General features: G+C 46.8%; 1 protein-coding gene across 2 annotated transcripts in view; it reads left to right on the forward strand.

Moving 5' to 3' along the window:
- The window catches only part of PTGIS (prostaglandin I2 synthase), a 41,470-nt gene extending 23,600 nt beyond the window's left edge, over nt 1-17,870 (forward strand). For both annotated transcript variants that reach the window (XM_081034663.1, XM_081034664.1), the window contains exons 6-10: nt 2,660-2,841; nt 9,125-9,293; nt 10,298-10,479; nt 11,692-11,843; nt 14,629-17,870. In XM_081034663.1, coding sequence (XP_080890789.1) covers nt 2,660-2,841; nt 9,125-9,293; nt 10,298-10,479; nt 11,692-11,843; nt 14,629-14,773 — 830 coding nt within the window. In that variant the 3' untranslated portion in view covers nt 14,774-17,870. The remainder of the gene's footprint in view (nt 1-2,659; nt 2,842-9,124; nt 9,294-10,297; nt 10,480-11,691; nt 11,844-14,628) is intronic.
- The last annotated feature ends 624 nt before the right edge of the window (nt 17,871-18,494 follow it).

An 18,494-nucleotide genomic window follows, 5' to 3' on the forward strand; every position in this document is an offset into this window, starting at 1 on the left:
TTAACTAATTGGATCAATGGATCAAGTACATGCTACATTTTTTAACTTTTGATTTTTTTGGCCAGTCCAGTTTTTCATTACACAATGCCACCTTTGACTCATCTGCCAAATGACAATCAGATAACTTCCTTTTTTAAAAAAATTGTGGTCAAATATACATAACATAAAATTTGCCATTTTTACACGTACAATTCCATGGCAATAAGTACATTTCACAATGTTGTGTCACTATACTATTATCTATTTCCAGAAAATTTTTATTAAAATAAACAGAAGCTCTGTATCCATTAAGCAATAACTCCCATCTCTGCCTATCTCAACCCCTGGTAACCGTTATTCCACTTTCTGTCTCTGAATTTGCCTACTCTAAGTCCCCGCTGTAAGTGAATCATATCATATTTCTCCTTTTGTGTCTAGCTTATTTCACTTATGGTGTTGCAAGATTCAACCATGTTGTAGCATGCATCAGAATTTCCCTCTTTTTAAAGGCTGAACAATATTCCATTGTATGGATACACCACATTCTGTGTATTCTTTCGTCTGTTGATGGACACTTGAGTTGCTGCTACCTTTTAGGAATTGTGAATAATGCTGCTATAAACATTTGTGTATAAGTATCTGTTCAAGTCCCTGCGTTTTGTTCTTTTGCGTATATATCCAGGCGTGGAATTGCTCAATCATATGGTAATTCTATGTTTCACTTTTTGAGGAACTGCCAAACTTTCCCACAGAGGCTATGCCATTTTACATTCCCACCAGCAATGCACACGGTCATGTTTCCACAGCTTTGCTGGTTATTTGACTTTGTTATTATATTAGCTGTCTTAATAAGTGTGAGGTGGTCTCTCGTTGTGGTTTTGATTGGCATTTCCCAATGATTAGCGGTGTTAAGCATCTTTTCCTGTGTTTATTTGTCATTTGTGTATCATCTTTGGAGAAATGTCTATTCAAGTTCTTTGCCCATTGTTTTTACTTGGGTTGCTTGTTTTGTTTTTGTTGTTGAGTTGTAGGAATTCTTTATAAATTCTGGGTACTAGACCCCTAGCAGATAGAGGTAAGTTTCAAATAGTTTATGCTATTCTGTCGGTTGTCTTTTTATCCAGGATTGCTTTGTAAAGCCATCCTTAAAAGCCATGTTTGCCATGATATCCAAGACTTGTAATTATGCTGTCCAACCTCAGAGAATGCCAGGCATTTCTAAATCTGTGCTAAATTTCTCTGCCCCCTTTTTCAACTGTCTTACCAGATAACTCCTACAAGCATCCAAAAGTAGCATCAACTAGGGTGGCTGCAACGCTTCCCGCACGCCACACTCACCTGTTTAAACTTTTCTCGCGCCCGGGCCCCACCCCCAGAGATTCTGACAAGATCGGTATGGGGTGGGGCCTGGCCATCCACGGGTTTAAAAGCTCCCAAGTGATTCTCCAGTGCCCTGAACATTGGAAAACACAGGAAAATAATGTATGTCAGAGGAACAACTTGGCTCATTTCTTTACATTGTGACGTCCCCTGAAAAAGTGCCTAGAGGTTGAAGAAAAGCAGATGGAACCTATTATTTGAAAATGTAACTAATAAACTTAAAAAAAAATAAGTTTAGCCTACATTTTCCACCCTTTCAAATACCCTGTAGTAGGCAGCCTGGTTTAGAACCGCTGGGTGGGTGGGTCTTCCTGAAACACTGCTTTGTGGTTCAAAAAGTCAATGAGAGATTTCCTAGAACTTGGGAATTTTGTAGCAATCCAAAGCGACTCCCATTTTTTCCAAGGGGAGATTTGGAAAAACTAGATCTTATATTTGCGCACATATATGAAAATATAGCATCGTCTTATAGCGTTAGCACGACACATAAATAAAAAGCAGCTGGTGTTATTCCCTCAGCAGTCTGCCCTTGTGGGCCTGTCTCTGTCGACTACGTAATGAACTTCTTTCTTGGTTTTCTGGAGCATAACACACCATTGCTTATGGGATGGCAAACTGGTGCTCCGTGCGCCAGACTTGACCTCCAGAGATGCTTGTATGGCCTTCATAGTGATTAAACATTTCTTGCTTAGATGCTAACCTTAAAAAACATGAGAAGATTCCACATAAATATCTGGATTTTCAGTTTCTTCTGAAAACCAGGCTTCCTAGCTGGGGACAGAAGGGCTGGTCAAAGGAACCGTCCCAACCCTTCCACTTTCCAGCCCCTTCCTCGCCCTCCTCCCTTGTTTACCTTACCTGCCTTCCCTGGAGGTAGTTGTGCTTGAGACCCCAGGCCAATCTGTCCCCTCTCGATGACAGTTAGGCTGTTCTGATGTCTCCTGAATGAAGCTTTGCTGAGTCTAGGGAATGCTGCTTGGTGTTTTGTGTTCCTTCTCCTACTGTGTAAAGAACCACCAATTGTTTAACACATGTTTATTGAGGACCCCCTATGGGTCAGGTGCTGGGGATACAGAGGTGAATAAAACAGACAAGGCCCCTTGCTCCTGGTCTGGGGGTGAGACAGACAATAAGCAAGTCAACATTTAAAGGGCTCCCCTGTAGCCTCTTTCCAACAGGAACTCCCCTCCTCCACAGAGTGATACCCAGAAGACCCATGGTCCCATCGCAGGTCAGGGCTGGGTGGCCTTGGGCTGGGGTTGGATCTGTAACCCCCACCCTCTGTGCTCTGTCCCTGCAGGGGACAAGGATCGGATGTGCAGAGTCAAAGGTCGCCTGTGGAAGCTGTTGTCCCCAGCCAGGCTGGTCACCCGGGCCCACCGGAGCAACTGGCTGGAGAGTTACCTGCTGCACCTGGAGGAGATTGGTGTGTCGGAGGAGATGCAGGCGCGGGCCCTGGTGCTGCAGCTGTGGGCCACACAGGTGCACATGGCGTGTGAGAGGGAGCATGTGGTGTGGGTGGGTGAGGGGTTGTGTGCGCGTGTGTGAGGGTGTATCTGTGTGTGCGTGCATATAGGTATGCATTTGTGAGCGTGTGTGAATCTGAGTGTGGGTGTGGGCTTGTGCACACATACCCAGCTGTCTGCCCCTGGTCCCTGACTCTTTTAACTGTGAAAAAACAGTCTCATGAACAGGATCATGCATTCAATATTGGTTTTCTTTAAATTTGGAAATGGGTCGCCCTTATAGAAAAGTTGTATGAACAGCTTAATGAATGCTTACGTACACTTCACCTTGATTCTTCCATCTTTAACGTTTTACCCCATTTGCTTTCCCTCTCTTTCTCTCCTACTATGATTATTTTATTGAATCATTTGCAAAGTTGCAGACAGCATGACTCTTTGTCCCTAATTACTTCAGCATGTATCTCGTAGGAGCAAGAATTTTCTCTTTCATGGCCACAGTACAATGACCAAATTCAGGACAATTAACCCAGATATAGGGTCATTATCTAATATACAGTCTTTATTATAATTTTTCCAATTGTCCCAGTAATGTCCCTTATGATCCATCTTAGTCTACCATCCAATCCGGGATCTCATGGTGCATTTAGTCACTCTGCTTTTTTAGTTTTCTTTAATACAAAACAGTTCCTGTGCCTTTCATCATTTTCATGACATTTTTGAAGTGTGCAGACCAGTTATTTTAAAGAATCATTTCAAAATTCTACTGAGTACATACCATAGACCTCAAAGCCCTGGCTTTGTGCTGATTATGTTTTAGGCAGGAGTGGGGGTGGGGCAGACAGTCGGAAATATACAGGGTGATTTTAGATGCTGGTATGTAAGATATAAAACAAGGTCATGAATAGAGAGATCCTGGCGGTCTACTCTAGACGGGGTGGTCAGGGAGGCCTTTGGATAAGTACGGGGATAGAACAAAGATGGGAATTCCAGGCGGGGGAAACAGCAAGTGCAAAGGCCCTGGGGTTGGATAATGCCAGGCTGATCCAAGAGCAAGGAGTTGACTGTGGTGAAGCAGAGTGAAGAGGGGGAGTGGGACTGAGGGAGGCGATCACAGAAGTCTTTTGGGTTGTGGTAAGTAAGGACTCAGGATTTTTCTCTGGGTGAGATGGGAGCCCTGGAAGGGTTCTAGGCAAAGGAGGGACAGGATCCGAGGAGCGAGGGCAGAAACAGGTACACCAATGGGGAGACAATGGTGGCAGGAGCAGGGGAGAGCCATGGAGATGAGGAGGAAGTGGATAAATTCTGGAAACAAAAGGAAGTCAGCACCAATGGATTTAGTAATGAACCAGATATTGGGGTAAGAAAAAGCAGGGCTGAGGATGCTGACTCTCCATGCCTGGTACCTGCCCTCCCTCTAACCCCTGAGTGCCTCTCCTTTCCTTGGCCCCACCTCAGCAGTGACAGTTGCACAGGCTGACATTTCTGGGTAATTCCGCTCTCATCGACTTGAAACTTATTTTTAGTTTTCTCTCAGAGCCATTAACTGTAGGTAGAGCATGGCAAGGGGCAAGGGCTGGGTTTGATCAACAGTTGGGCCCCATTAGTGCCTAATAACATATTTATAGGCAGAGATTGGAGCTCTAAATTGTTCCCAGAATCCCTTGCGGAAATGGCCTCTGTCAGCAGAACTGAATGTTGGACTGGGGGCTTGAGTGGCAGAAAGTCAGGGGAACAGCCTTTGGCAGGGCCAGGAGAACTGGGCAGGAGTTGGGGACAGGACATCCTTGGAGGTTGAATTGTTGGCAGTGTCCAAGTTCAGGCAGGTGGGAAAGACCCTTCAAGAACACGAGTCTTGAAAGCAGAGCCAAGGTGCTGTGTAACCCAGTGGTTTCAGGTACAGGCTCTGTGACTAACCTGCCTGGATTTGAATTCCGACTTTGAAACTTCCTTGAAAGTCTGTCCCTTAACTTCTCGGTGCCTCAGTTTACTCATCTTTAACATGGAGAGAGCAGCACCTTTCTCAAAGTGTCATGATGAGGATGAAAGGAAGTGCTACACATAAGACCTGTAAGTGTACTTGACAGATAACTAGAGCTCAATAACTGTATTCCATGAATATTTAGTGAGGGCTTACTGTGTGCCAGGCTTCATTCTAGAAGCTGGGGATAGAGCAAAAGCAAGATCTCTGTCCTTATAGAGCTGACAGTCTGGTGGGAGAAAACAGACTACTAATAAACTAGTAAGTATGATAATAAGTTCTATGAAGAACCAGTAAAGCTGGGGAAAGGGATACGGAAGGATGAGGGGAGAGGCTACTTTATGTAGGATGGTCAAAGAAGGCCTCACCAAGAAGGTGACATTTAAGCAGAAACTCAAAGGAAATGAGGGAGAAAGCCCTGTAGATATATAGGATGAGGGTATCCAGGCAGAGAGGACAGCGTATGCAAAGGCCCTGAGGTGGGGGTGAGGGTCAGGTGGCAGGGAGGTAGCAGGTGCCAGACCATGCAGGGCCCCGTAGGCCACAGGGAGGACTTTGGCTTTTACACTGAGATGGAAGTCCTTTGAGGGCTCTGAGCAGAGGAGCAAGCACGGCCTCTCTTCTGCATTAGAGGGCTCATTCTGGCTGCATTGCTGAGAATAGACTGTAATGGGGGAAGTGTAGGCAGGGAGACCGGGGAGGAGGCCACTGCCATATGCAGGCAAGAGAGAACGGCCCTGGGCCAGAGGGTGGGAGAGAAAGTGACTGGATTCTGGACATATTTCCAGGTAGAGCCAACAGGGTCTGCTGTTGGCTGAGACACTGGGCAAAGGTATCAACAAGGATGGCTCCAGGTTTGGGCCTGAGCAGCGGGAGAGATGAAGTTGCTGTTAACAGATTAGATAGGTCGTGAAACGAGCAAGTTTTGGGGAAGAAAATCAAGGGTTTGGTTTTGGGTGTGCTGAGTGTGAGATAGAGAATGGTGGAGGCAAGGGGACCTGGAGAAAAGAAAAGAGTCTGGAGTTCAGGGTTAAGATTTGAGCTGGAGACGTTCGTTTGGGAGTTGTCAGTATCGCGATAGTGTTGAAACCGGTGGACTGGAACTCACCAGGGGCAAGGGTGGATGGGGAAGGGGACCGAGCCCTGGGCCTCTCCAGGTTGGGCATGAACAAGGTGAGGAGGAGCCAGCAAAGGAGACAGAAGGCATGGCCAGGGGAATGGAGGGGACCCGGTGGGGAGCGCAGCCCAGAGGCTGGGCGCGGGAAGTGTTCCGAGAGGTTGAGAAATCGTAGCTGTGATTGCTATTGTCAGGTCAGCGTGGAGGCAGGGATAATCATTTCAGGAGATAATCGAGTACTTACCATGTGCCAGCCACCCTGTTGAGCACTGTACAAACATCATCTCATAGGATCTTAGCAAAAGCCCCATGAATCCAGAACCCCAACGCCTGGAATCAGGCTGATAGTGGGGTCAGTGGGAGGCTCCAGCATCCAGGGACCTAGAGGGAGACCCAGGGGGCTGAGATCTAAGGTCCAGGCAGGGGAAGAGGCCGGCTCGAAGGGGATGTAGGTTGGGGTGGGCAGACGAAGAGAGGCCTGTCCCAGCAGGCCCATTACAGGACGGCATGGGAGGGAATGAGGCTAGACCGGAAATGTCCTCCTGGGTAAATGAGGCAAGGACCCACCAGAGAAAGCTCAACTTCCAGGGTAGTGAATTCAGAATCTCTTATGCTTGTGTGATCACACAGATGCGTGTATGCGTGCACAAACACACACACTCACACACAACTGGTGGGAGGCAGCCTGTCACCTCCCTAACTTGCCACTGCTTTTTCCTGAAAGCAGAGGTTACTGAGCAGCCTCGTGTTCCACTCCTGCTTTGTAATTAATGTGCCGTGGCCCCCATCGGACCATCCTGGCAAGATGAAATGGCCTTGGCACTGAGTTAACCCACAGCTGAATTATTTATCGCCTGCATCCCCCTGGCTATTGAAGTGATGGACAGCAAGTGACCTTGCTTGTCTCCACTGGACCTGAGGTGCTGGAGGAAAACTCAGAGACAATTCCAGGCCCCCACTGGTTCTCAAGCCTGGCAGAGGGACCACGGAAGGGCGAAACTTCTTCTGAGCGCCCGCTCTGTACCCAGCATGTGGAGGTCCTGTGCGCCCACTGTCAGTGGACCCTTGTGGCTGCCCCAGGAATGGGCATGTTGTTACTTTAGCAAGAGGGGGGTTCTGAGACCCAGAGGAGAGAGTGACTTGTCCAGAAACACAGGAAGTGGGGGGCTGGGATTGGAACCCAACTCTGCCTGGTCCCAGTGCAGGGCTCTGCCAGCCCACAGGCTGACTTGCAGGCCCCCGGCCCACAGGGGCACAGATGTTTATTCAACAAATATCACTGAGCCGCTACTGTATGCTGGGCAGTGGGTAGGGACTAGGGAGTGCTTAATTTTCCTTTTCAGTAAAAAGTGTGATAGTGGTGCCTGCCTGATGGGGGAATTAAACAAGGAACATGGCACCTCCTTGGCACTGAATTCATCACGGTAGCTAAAGAGAAAGAAAGACGCGAAATAATCTGTTTCACCATCGTTAATCCTTTGATTCGTTTGTTTACTGCCTTTTCAGTCCGTTTTGTTTCTGTGGTTAAGATCATGCAGGTTTTTAAATCCCACTTCTAATTTTACTTAATCCTGTATCGTGCTTTTCTCCATGTCCTTTCAGATCCCGGTAAAAATCATTCACGCTTGTTTCGCTTGAAAGTAGTACATTATTTTAAAAATTCAAGCAATTTAAAAAGACATACGCAGTGAAAAGCCAGTTTCCCCCTCCCTATGTTCCCGTCCCAGAGGCAAACTCAGTTGCCAATTATCTGAGTCTCTTTCTAGAGATGGTGTGTGCTTCTTTATACGTCCTCTTTAAACATACCTACACACCAACGGTAGCACGCTGAGCCTCATTCTGCATCTTGCTGTCTGTGTGCCTCTATGCGTGTTGGCTACAGTCCCATGTCAGTATGCACAGAGCTGATTTCTTTGCAACGACTTCCTGTGTCATCCTAAGGATGGCTCCTCAGTTATCTCGTTGATCTATTGATAGACATTGAGGTTATTCCAATTTTGCTATTATATCAGCACTGTGGTAAATATCGTTCTGCAAATGTCTTTTTGTCCGTGTGCAATTACGTCTGTAATAGAATTACTGGGTAAACATGATATTTAATGACTAATGTTCCATTATTATGATTGGATACGATCATCATTTATGGTAGACAAAAATTTTCCCCCAAATTGAGGCTAGTTGGCATTCACCCATGTCTCATTGAAGAGTACCCCATTCACATTTGACCCATGTGCTGAATACCAGAATGTTTGGCCATGGCTGAAGTCTGAGAGCAAGAAATCCCATTCATTTTCCTAATTACTTAGCTATTGGACGGTTTTAAACAATTTTTGTTCAAGGAATGAATAGCTTCACAGTCATCATTGAGTATTGCTGCTTTGCCTTATACAGTACATAGCACTGTATTTGAATATTTGGAAGCAAATATTCAACTATCGTATCAGTTTGCTGTCGTTGTATAACAAAGAACCACAAAAACTCAGTGGCATACACTGAGGCCCATTTATCTAACTCACATGTCTGTGGGTCTGCTGGGAATCAGCTGGTCTAAACTGGGCTCAGCTGGACAGTGCTCTGCTCTGCTCTGTGTCTCTCATCCTCCTCTTGGGACCACTGGGCTAGGTGGGCAAGTGGAAATATGCAAGGTCACTGAAAGTCTAGACTTAGAACTGTTGTTCTGTCAATTCTGCCTCATTTTATTGGCCAGAGCAAGTCACATGACTGAGCCCAAATTCAAGGGGTGGAGAAATATACTCTTCCACCTTCATGGGAAGGCGTGCAGAGTCACAGGGCAAGGGGCATGGATGCAGGGATGGGTGAAGAATTGGGCCAAGGATGCAGTCATCCTCAGATGTTAACAATAATCTGAACTGACACACGTTGTTCCTATCATTGACACTTTTTTGCTGATTTAGCTCTGAAGATTACCTACGTGATCTCAGATCGATGATTTTACTCAAGGTCAGGGATGCCAGGAATGACCTTGAAGTGACCATTGAGCTATGTCAAAGCTATAACGCAGATCTTGGCCATGTCGTGAGGCTGAAGATAGACATGGGTCATGCCCACATGTTTGGCAGGGGTGGGAACCCGGCCTACCGACCCTTGTGCCTTGGCTGTGTCCAGGGCATATGAGTAGACCAGTCAGCTCACACCCCAGGTCTGCCCTCTCAGTGATACAACAGGGGTTCTTTCTCACTGCAGGGCAACATGGGTCCTGCTGCCTTCTGGCTTCTCCTCTTCCTCCTCAAGAATCCTGAGGCCCTGGCTGCTGTGCGCAAAGAGCTTGAGCATATCCTCTGGCGAGCAGAGCAGCCTATCTTGCAGATGACTACTCTCCCACAGAAGGTTTTAGACAGCATGCCAGTGCTCGGTGAGATGGTCTGACCCTTCAGATAGCCCCCCAAACTGGGTCACATGGCCCCCTAAGGCCTCCCCAGCGTGGGCTCCCATTGTCCAGGCTTCATCAGTGTCCTCTGACCCAAGGTCCCCCTGGGCCCTATATCTTCTTAGACCTGGCATCTCCATGCCCCAGCCTCAGCTGCTCATGGTCTCAAGAGGAGACCTCTTGAAGAGATTTTTGGTTGCAAGTGGCAGAAAACCTAACTTGAATTGGCTGAAGCAAAAAAGGACTTTATTTGGGGCACGTAACTAAAACATCCAGAGGTACCTGGTTTTAAGCACAAGTTGATCCAGGTGCTCTAACAATGTCATTAGGACTCAGTCTCTGTCCATCTCTCAGCCCCATTTTCTGCTGGGTTGGCTCCAGTCTCAGGCTGGCAAACTGGTCACCAGCAACTCCAGGCTGATGTACTCTCAGCCTGTGAGGGTGTGCCTCTCTGCAACATTGTTGCCCAAAGTCCCAGGAATGTGTCTTATTGGCTCTCTTTGGGTCATATGCACACTTTGAACCAATCATGGGGTTCAGAGGGTTGGGATGCTCTGATTGGCCAATCACAGCCCAATCCAAGGAGTTGGAAATGGAATCAACAGCCCAACCCCTGAGGGTAGAAGAGGCATGGTCCCCAGAGGAAAACCAGGGCACTGTTTCCAGAAGGGGAATGTGTGCTGAGCAGGCAGAAACAACCAATATTTATGTCCCTGCTCTCTCCCTAGCCTTCTCTGATGTCTCTCTGGCTCCCACCTTCCCTCACAGCTTCTCTTGGGATCAGACTCAAATCCTCATGTCCAAGGTCTCCGAGGAACTGTAGCAATCACACCTTATCACCCGGTCTTGTTGGTCTCATTGTGTGATGGTGGGCAAATCATGCTCCCTCTCTGAGCCTTCTTACCATCCTCTGTAAATGAGGGCTGGGGGTGGCATTCAAGTGGTTGAGAGGACAGCTGCTGACCCTTCCTTGTACCTGCTCCATTCAGACAGTGTGCTGAGTGAGAGCCTCAGGCTCACAGCTGCCCCTTTCATCACCCGGGAGGTCGTGGTGGACCTGGCCATGCCCATGGCAGATGGGCGGGAATTCAGCCTGCGACGTGGTGACCGCCTCCTCCTCTTCCCATTCCTGAGTCCCCAGAAGGACCCAGACATCTACACAGACCCAGAGGTAAATGGCATACCAGGGACTGTGGGGAAAAATCAGTGGCTTCCGGGTCAGCCAGATCTGAGTGGCAGCCCAGCTCAGCTCTTTGCTGTGTGACCTTGTCCAAATGACTTCACCTTCTGTGTCTCTTGTTCCTCACCTATGAAATGAACCTCATAATAGCACCTGCCTCATAGGGTTGTCAGGAAGATTAAATGAGATCTTGTAAGAAAGATCTTCATAGTGCCAGCCTCACCCATATGAATGCTTTATAAATGATAGTTGAATGATTTTCCTTTCTCAGAATGTTGTAATGTCAGCTTCTCAAAACTTCTCTTTCCTTGGACTTTGAGATGGAGCAAGCTTTCATGATTTCTAACAGATTTAGGTGCTTACTGTGTGCCAGGCCGTGTGCTATATGCTCATGTGTCCATCCGTCAGTTTATCCACCCATCTATCCACACCCACCCATCCACCCATCCACCCATCCATCCATCCATCCACCCACCCATCCATCCATCCATCCATCCATCCACCCACCCATTCATCCACCTACCCACCCATCCATCCTATTCATCCATCCATCCACCCTTCCATCTATCAGTCTACCCACTGGTCCATTCACCATCTTTCATTCAGCACCTACTCTGTGCCAAGCCCTGTGCTCGGATATAATCCTCACCTTAATACTCGACAATGTAACCAAAGGGAATTGGCATTCTCCTTTTGAAACATAATTTTATTTATTATCAATTACAAAAGTAATATATACTTATAAAATAGAAATATACAGACGTGCAAGTATATATTTAAAAGTGAAAAATTTTCTTAATTCCCTTTCCTCTCCAGTTCCACAGAGTTCCCTAACGATGGTTGGGAGTGTATCCTTTAAATTATTTGTATGCCTTTACAGACTTACACACAACACGCTCACACACATATGAATAGATAGGTGTGTATATAGGATCATCTAATTAATGCATGCTATTCTGAAACTTGCTTTTTCTACAAACAACCAGTCTTAAAAAGTCTTGACATGTCAGCACACACACAGACCAACTCAACCTTTTAAATAGCTGCTATATTTTTTAAACCAATCCTCTATTAATTTATTTTTATATTATTTCCAGTTTTTCCCTGTTGTAAACAAGACTGTGATCACTATCCTCATACCTTTTTCTTCACGAGTGCATGTGATGGGGGTGAAGTCAGAAATGGACCCTCTTCCTATTCTAGGTATTTAAATACAACCGATTCCTGAACCCTGATGGATCAGAGAAGAAAGACTTTTACAAGGATGGGAAACGACTGAAGAATTACAGCATGCCATGGGGAGCAGGGCACAATCAGTGCCTGGGAAGGGGTTATGCCATCAGCAGCATCAAACAGTGAGTGTGGGGGAAGGGGAGGCTGGGGGACGGGAGGCTCCTCCTCTATCTGGTTGGCAAACACCCTCCTCTCCCATCAGCCGGGAGAAGGGTTTAGGGCAGAGGCTCCAAAAGGATGACCCAGGAGCGTCTCCTGCCCACAAATATATTTATTTTTGTTTTGAAAATGTGTGCTAACTTTTAAGAATCAGAAGAACTCACATAAAACACCAGATTTCTGATTTCTTTTGAAATGATCAGATCTGGCCATAGGTTCTTCCCTTCAAGGTTGGTGTCCAAATACCAAATAGTCAGAATACCAAACGGGACGTTCCATACAGCTGACCGTCCGTCTGTAGCTGGTGTGTAGGCTCAGAACCTCTCGGCAGGAACCAGCCAAACATCATGGTCCCGTTTGGTTATTTTAGTGCCTCATGCATTCTCTTCCCTCGGCCCCAAGAGCTTTGGCGGCTGCATCACAGATTGGACCAGGGGTTATGACATCTGTCCTGTTCTTCTGTCCAGCCCAGTGTCATCATTAGCTGGGTGACCGTCCGTACCCCTGTCTCCTCAGCTATAAAATGGAGGTACTGGATGTACTGCCTCCCAGGGGTTCAAGACAAAGGAATCGGATGTTTCTAAGTACTTAATCTACTGCCTGACTCATTGTAGGCACTTAATAAATGTTATTATTGTAATTACTAATATCACTTTTGTTAATGTGTAGGCGTTATGCTAAGTGAATGGGCACATTGCATTAACCTTTTGGCCTCAGGTTTTTCGAACAGTAAAATGGAAATCATAATACAGCCAGCGCTGCTCTAACGCTTTATGCGGATGCCTAAAAAAATCACTGCGTCATGAGAAATCATGTGATAAAATCCACAGGGATTGTGGGAAAAATGGGACCAGCGCGCAACAGTCAAAAACCTCATCAATGACACATTGGAAAAAAAGATAAGCACCTAGGAAAAAATAGTACAGGTTTTTACACATGTTAAATGGTTAAGAAATACCTAAGTGCTGCAGTAAATATGGTGCTTTCCTTTGAAAATGACCTGAAGTTTGCTGTGGAAGTGGACAGTGGATGGAGTTCCTGCTGTGAGCTACTGTGAGACAAGAAAGGAGGGTTATCTGAAATGGGGCACCTGATATGAATGAAGTGGTGCACCACACACACACACACACACACACACACACACACATACACACACACACACCCCGTGAGCTGAGAGCTGAGGTCACTGGTGGATAGAGTTTAGGTCAGGGAGTATGTGCCTTTTGTGAATTCCTGCTCAGCTCGGTTCCGCTGGGTGCCGGTTTTTACATTTTCCTCTTTCCCTCGCAGATGAAATTGCTCATAAGCTAACTCAAAATTTGCACTACGCTTTATTCGTGCCCTAATATACCGAGCACATTGGAACAAACTCATGTGTTCAAAACAAGTGTGGTGCAGCAGAACCAACTCAAAGTCTTTGGACAGATAAAGAGAGAGAATGTCCATTAAATGCTTAGCACAGTGTCTGGCGTGGAGTGTTTCAATAAATTAGCTAGTTTGTTGTTATTTTTATCTCAATCGTCATGACAGCCTTGCTAGGTAGGTGACAGTCTAACAGTGACTCGCGAGAGGTCGTTTGCCAGCTCATGTACCTGGTGAGTGGAGGTGCCAAGACCTCGATCCAGGTGTAGAGACCCCACCCACTCTATAAAAACTCACCCTCTAGCATCCTACAGATTTGGAAAGGATACATCCCACCTCTTTGATCAGATGGGGAAACGCAAGCCCAGAGTGAGAAAGAAACTGGAGGGTCACGCACCCTTAAGGGTTCGAGCCCAGTTCTGCACCCAGCTCTCCTGTCCAGAGTGTTGACTTCGCTCTATCCTTGTCTTCCCTCCTTACACACTCAGTAAGATTAAAACTACCTGCTTTGGGCCCCTGGGGTGCGGTGCGGGCTGGTGGCGGATGCACGGTAGGTAAAGAGCCAGTCCTGCCCGTTCCTGATGCAGGTGGTGCTAAGTAAGGTAAGGTAGGTGGGCAGGGATCAGTTAGCACGAGGGAAAGCTGCCATCACATTGATGGGCACACGGATTACATCATAGAAGCAGTTTGTATACTTAGGAGAGCTTTCCAGAAGATGGCAGTAAAGAGTGCTTGTTCTTGCAAAGTTGGTATATTTTGACAATTTTCCCGTAGACACAGTGACCTGTCTTGAGGGAAGTATGCCTATTTCTAATCTCACAAAGGCAGCCTGTGGTTAAAGCCGCAGGCCAAGACAGACAGTAAAGGTTCCAGGAGTTTTTTGGGAGGGTGGGATGAGTATGGTGGGGGGCAGGGGGCAGGAAGGGTCACAGTCCCTACTAATCAGGAAAAGCTAGGCTATGCTGCTATAATAAGTCACCCCCCAGTCTCAGTGGCTTGTCACAACACAGGTTTAGTTCCCACTCACACCATGTAGAGATTCAGGGGCCAGGCTCTTTCCATCTTCCCACCCCACCACCTCAACATGAGGCCCACACAGCTGCCAGGCAGAGGGGAAGCTGGAGGATTGTGCACTGGCTCTGAAATGCTTGGATGTGGAATTGACACATGTCACTTCTGCTCACATCCCTTCACCCAGAGCTAGACTACGGACCTGCGTAACCACAGAGGGTGGCATATGGAGGAGCTCATGGGCTTTTGGTGAGCAGTAAACACCTGTGCTATGAGTTGGGGTCAGACCCAGGAGGAAGCCATTTGTCTCCTGCCTTATTCCGGATGTGCCCTCACGCTCCCTCTCCTTCCCATCTTCAACACCTCTCTCTGCAGATTCGTGTTCCTTGTGCTGGTGCACTTTGACCTTGAGCTGATCAACCCGGACATGGAGATCCCTGAGTTTGACCTCAGCCGGTACGGCTTTGGGCTGATGCAGCCGGAACACGACGTGCCCATCCGTTACCGCACCCGGGCGTGAGCTCTGGGAGCAGACGGAGCTCCATGTGCTGGCTCCACCCCACCTGCCCCCCCATCACCCAACTTTCTGTGTCTGCATCTGGCCTGGGTGCAGAGCTTTGAATACCCAACAGTGCCAGCATTAGCACTTTCCTGCTTTTTCCTTAGAAGGTTGGTCCAGGAGAGGAGGAAGAAGGGAAACTGAGAGAAGGTACAATTCCAAAATGAAGCTCTTTCTGCTCCTGGCTCACCTTGCTCCTCTCACCTCACGATACCCACAAAAGCTAGGGCAGACAGGGCAGAATAGGAGCCCTGAATGCTCTGCCTCCAATTCTCAGAGGGGCCAAGGCCTTAACCACTCAAAGCTGATGCTGGCCATAAAAAACCAATCGGGACCTCGCAATGTGTCCCTTGAAATAAGCTCTGTCTCCAAAGTATTTTAAACTAGCTGAAGCCAAAGGAGTCTTTAGAATATCTGCTTCCCTACATGTCCCATTCCCTCATCTCTCCATTCACACTGATACTTGAGAATATGCAGGAGGGTTTTCCCAAAGCTGGAACACCCAAGATACACATCATCACCACCTCCTGACACTGGGCTCTGAGGAGTGCAGCTCTCTGTTCCAGACTCATAGGCTCTAGATGGGATGAGCTTTGCCAGTACTGAGACTCAGGTCGGGAATAAGGAAGACACAGTCCTCACAGGAGGACCTCAATGGAAGGAAGCAGCCAGGCTCTTTGGACTGGGCACACCAAAAAAAGAGGAGATGTTGGTTTCCTACATTCTAGCTCAGAAACTCCAGCTGGGGGCATGACCAAGTCTGCAGACCTGTTTTGCTTGGCCTACACTTTTTTAAAAATAATACATTAGTTGTTTTCATATTATCTTTGAGAGAGTTGACTCAAAAGGTCTAGCTTCTCTTGAAAAGTCAGAAGATCTGGCCATACTGGGCCTATATTCCCAAGGGCAACCGTTGACCAGAGCTAAGAAACAGCTATCTCCATTATCTGGGGCATGTGCACTCTGGTTCACCAGGGTTTCTACTGATGGGAATTTCTCTTTCTGCTTCTCCATTCATGGTCACTCCTGGCCCCTGAAGGCACTCGAGTTTGAGAACCCTGTTCTATCTCTTAGAAGTGATGTTTCGGAGATGACTAGTTCTCAGACCAGTAGTCCATCCTCCTGGGGGCACCACCCTTTGAATAAATAGATCAATGATGAAAACTTGCCTTTCCATCAGCTTAGGAAACACAGACAGCTCAAAGAGAAAAATTGCCTAGAAAACTGTATTATGATGGCAAGTCTTATTAGTATTAGGTCCTATTTTTTGAGGACGCTCTAAATGCCTGTGACAGGCACTTTAGACAGTATTTCTACTTCTCACAGCATCCATGCAAGGAGAGGATGGTTATGCCCTTTTTATAGATGAGGAAACAGGCTCAGAGCGGTGAAGTGACTGCCTGGGGTTACACATCTCATAAGGTCGTAGAATTTGGCAAACAGACTTACTGTCCAACAGCAAATGCATTCCTCATGCTCAAGAGGGTGCTGGAGGGGCAGATCTGGTTGCCATCAGAGCCAGAGGCACCCATGGGCGGTGCAGCTCATGAGATTCAGACACACATACACACATAGCTAGGTCCCTTTAGCTTTACCGGAGGAAAAGAGGAGACCTGAGATCTCCCAGTGTTTCGGGGGTGAGTCTCTTCTCAGAGCCATGCCAGAGTTTGGGGGCTTCCTTGGCCCTCAGCCTCCAGGTGCTCCCCTTCCCCCCCAGGATTCCCAGATAGACACTGTGATTGGCAGGAGGTGGGATATCCCCAGGGAAACCCATCTTCATGCCTGGGTGACCCCCTCACTGCTGCCTGCTTCTTAACTCCATAGGAAATCAGGGCTGGCAGCCTCCTGTGGGAGGACGGGGCTGGTTTCCATGGCAACCCTCTGCTGCCTTATCCTGGCTTGGAAGGGAAGGAAGAAGGCCCGCAAAAATAGCTGCAGAAGATCTCTCTGTGAGACTGCTACCCTGGTGTGCTGGGGAAAAGCCCTGATGACTCCCCTCTTCCAAATCAGGGCTGCTTTGTCACTGAGACAATTCTTACCTATGTTCAAAAAAGAGCCAATCGCCTTTAAAGGCGGTACCTCTTTGGAGCCACAATCATTAAGAAGAGACACTTCTCCCCTGGTGCCAGAGGTTTTGAAGTACAGCATAGAAGACAATGATTTAAGCCTTCCCTTGTTTTAATCTTTGTTTTTCTTTCTTCTTTTAAAAAATATAAGTTACAGAGAAAAGAGGGAAAGATGAGTGGATTAGCTCCTTGTTATAGGTTCGTTAGGAAGGTACCCAGACGTCTTTGTATTCATAGCTTGCTTTAGAATCACGAAATTGCAAGATGTGTTAGAAACACTCTTGGGCTGACTTAATGACGTGTTTCCTTACCGTCGTCATTATGATTATTTTTTGCTATATTTTATATGTTGTTTACCAGATATTTTCCTTTAACCAGACTCAATGTTTAAACTTATATTTGTTCATAAAGTGAACTTTTTTTTATTGCTACCAGTAATGGACAACATATATCATTTGTTGCCAAAAATAGAAAGTGACTGTGAAAAATAAATTCTCTGGGGAGGGGGTCTCCATGCTGGTGTCACCAAGGCTCAGAGCCTGAGATCTGTGTCTTCTCTGTTACAAAATGAGACGAGCAAGTGTTTGAGTGGCATTAAAGCCAGGCCAGCACCACCCTGAGACTTTTTCCTTGACAGTCATGGGTTAAAAAGGACAGGAGGAGTAAGCTGCTCACCACGTGGGTCACCTGTACATTATGCCTGGTCTGGGTGCCAACCAGAATCTCTGCCACTGGTGGCCCTCAAGCAAAGTGAGCTGGTGACATCCCACCTGCTCATTCTCCAGGTGGAGAAACAGGCTCTGAGAGTTGAAGTGTCTTGCCAAAAGTCATTGATTTTGATGTTGTTGTTTGTTTTTTATTTTTTTAACAACCATAGTTGTTGGTGAGTAGCAGTGATTATTATGCTTGCTGTTTAAATACAGAGTTCTATTTTCATATAATATTGTCGAGTGGAAATGTGCTGAAATATATTAAACCATTTTCATATTTGGAACTGTGTCTGAGTGTGATTCAGCTTGAACCGACTATGTCCAGAAAGGCAAGGTTAGCTCCTGGGAATGGAACACAAAGCACCTACTATGGACCCGGCTCTGGAACAGATTCTTTAGAATCAAGTCACACCTCTAGCCACCCTCCAAAGCATATGTTATTGTCTCCATTTTTACAGAGGAAAAAACTGAGGGTCAGAGAAGTAAAGTAACTTGCCCAAGGTCAAGTGGCTAATAAGAGGTAGACATAGAATTCAAGTGCAGTCTTCTCTGCTTCCTGAGACCATCATCAGGATCTTCCCATCAGCGATCCTCCTGGTGGCAAAAGAGGGACAGGGACCCACAAAGGACCTTGGGGTGGAGGATCACAACCCTACAGCAGAAAAGGTCCTTAAAAATTTACTGGATATTCTCTAGTCTTCACCATAACATATGCATTTATTTAAAAAAAAAAAAAAAGGAGGGGTGAAATGCACTAAATTAGATTTGGAAAAAATGTAAAAGAAAATTGTTTTTTTCTTTTCTCCCAAATATTTGAGTAAATAATAACATCCCCAGGCAAATGGCCCTCATATCAGTCTCTTCATCTGTGCGGGGACCGTGGAGGCACATTTGTTGGGATTGGAG

Source organism: Rhinolophus hipposideros, assembly GCF_964194185.1.
Source record: "Rhinolophus hipposideros genome assembly, chromosome: 22".
In the NCBI taxonomy this organism is placed as follows: Eukaryota; Metazoa; Chordata; class Mammalia; order Chiroptera; family Rhinolophidae; genus Rhinolophus; species Rhinolophus hipposideros.